The sequence below is a fragment of the Sinocyclocheilus anshuiensis genome, unplaced genomic scaffold (genome assembly GCF_001515605.1).
Source record: "Sinocyclocheilus anshuiensis isolate Anshui unplaced genomic scaffold, SAMN03320099.WGS_v1.1 scaffold217, whole genome shotgun sequence".
Lineage (NCBI taxonomy): Eukaryota > Metazoa > Chordata > Actinopteri > Cypriniformes > Cyprinidae > Sinocyclocheilus > Sinocyclocheilus anshuiensis.
The window spans coordinates 2570115-2571757 of NW_015536538.1; the positions used below are offsets into that span (position 1 = coordinate 2570115).

The following is a 1643-nucleotide window of genomic DNA, read 5'->3' on the forward strand; positions in this document are numbered from 1 at the left end:
ATTTAAAAATGTAACCAAAATTTAACCCAACAGTTGGGTTAGTCCATATTTGACCCAACATTGGGTTGAAACCACCCAGCATTTTTTAGAGTGTATGTTTATATGTTTTATGACATGTTTTTTTGTGAATTTATTATTTTTTTCCCTCCCCCAAAAGTAGTCCATAGGACTTAGAATGAGTAAAATATTTTCAGTGCTTAATAACTAGTGACTATCTAAACAAGACTTTAAATATAGAGCACAAGCCATCTTCTAGCCAGCTTTCATTCGCTTTCATTGCATGCTGTGCTAAATCTTCTGAATGTTGCATGAAAGAAGGAAAATTATATTTGGTGTAAATTATCCTATAAGTAATAATAACACCAGTATGCATCAGTCTGATAGCTATGTTTATATGTTTTTGCAAGAGTACTAAGCACTTAAATTTAAAGTCAACATGAATCTGAATTTCCAACACACTTCACTTTTTTTACTTGACTTGATTTTATCCACTGTAAATGATGAAAAGTGGATGTAACGAACCAGATCAGAGTGCAAGTTCACCGTCCTGGTTTACCTTCACTGCATGGTTTGGACTTTGGAGTTTGAACCGAAAGGCTCTTTCTCTGACCATAAGCCGGACACTGGCAGGAAACATCGCGGGTCTGCGGCTGTCAGACGGACGCAAACACACACAGCAATGAAGCAGCTCCTGATGGATGCATGCATGCAGGGATGGGCAGTATTTATGATGCATGTATTTCAAATATGTATTTCAAATATAAAATAGGATTTTCATTCGCAAACTGTTATATATTAAACTGTTGGTTACTTTAAACCTAACCTTCCTCTGGGAGATCACAGGGATATGTGAATATTTGATCTGTTAACTGGTTGCATATGTCAGATTTATTGCATGACTCGGGCAGAGAATAGCTGTTGCTATCAAACATTGTTAACTTAAGTCAGTGTAATGGTGAAGGAATAGATCAAATAGGCCAGTTGATGGAAGGTTTGCCAAGAAAGTTCATAAAGTATTTTTTAGTATTTTTAAAATACAAAAATACAGTAGTTTATTTTGATGCATGGTGTGGCTGCTGTATTTTGTAGTTTATTTTCATACAATTAAAATATTTGGTATTTTATTTTAAAATACATTTTGATGTATCTTTGCCCAACCCTGGGTGCATGCATGGATGAACGAACGCCCATCTACCCTCACAAAAACTACTCTATCTGATGTTAACAGCAATAACGCGTTGATATACCATAGTATTTTCAATTGCACTTTTTGTAAGGCTAGTTGCACTTACCTTCGCAGCTGGTGACGCACCGACGGTGTACACGGACGGAACGGCGGTCTCTGTCAAACACAGGACTTTAGCGAAGCCCATCTCGTGTTGCGTTAAATTCTGAAAGCATTCAGGCGTGAAATGCCGCGAGCACAAGCGCGAGTTCTCCGTCATTCCTCCTTCCTCGAAGTGTAAAAACTCAAGCCAGCGCGCGCGTAACCACGGTGCTTTAGGGATGGGAAACAACGTTTTAAGAGGAAAACATCCGAAAATGCATCTTTTCACCATCTCTAGCTAGGCCAGTTTTATGTGGCGTTGTGTGACAGGTTGAAGGGGCGTGGCTAGAACGCGGGTCGCTGGCTATTGGCTGAA

General features: G+C 39.0%; 1 protein-coding gene across 4 annotated transcripts in view; it reads right to left on the minus strand.

The window, feature by feature from the left end:
• LOC107696531 (zinc finger protein 391-like) overlaps nt 1-1643 on the minus strand; it is a 9942-nt gene that overhangs the window by 7758 nt on the left and 541 nt on the right. For 2 of the 4 annotated variants that reach the window (XM_016496902.1, XM_016496893.1), the window contains exons 1-2: nt 1293-1610; nt 557-650 (exon numbers count right to left, since the gene is read on the minus strand). The exons of the other annotated variants lie outside the window; for them this stretch is intronic. In XM_016496902.1, the coding sequence (XP_016352388.1) occupies nt 557-650; nt 1293-1559 (361 nt within the window). In that variant the 5' untranslated portion in view covers nt 1560-1610. Of the gene's footprint in view, nt 1-556; nt 651-1292; nt 1611-1643 lie in introns of those variants that run through there. 4 annotated transcript variants of the gene reach the window in all.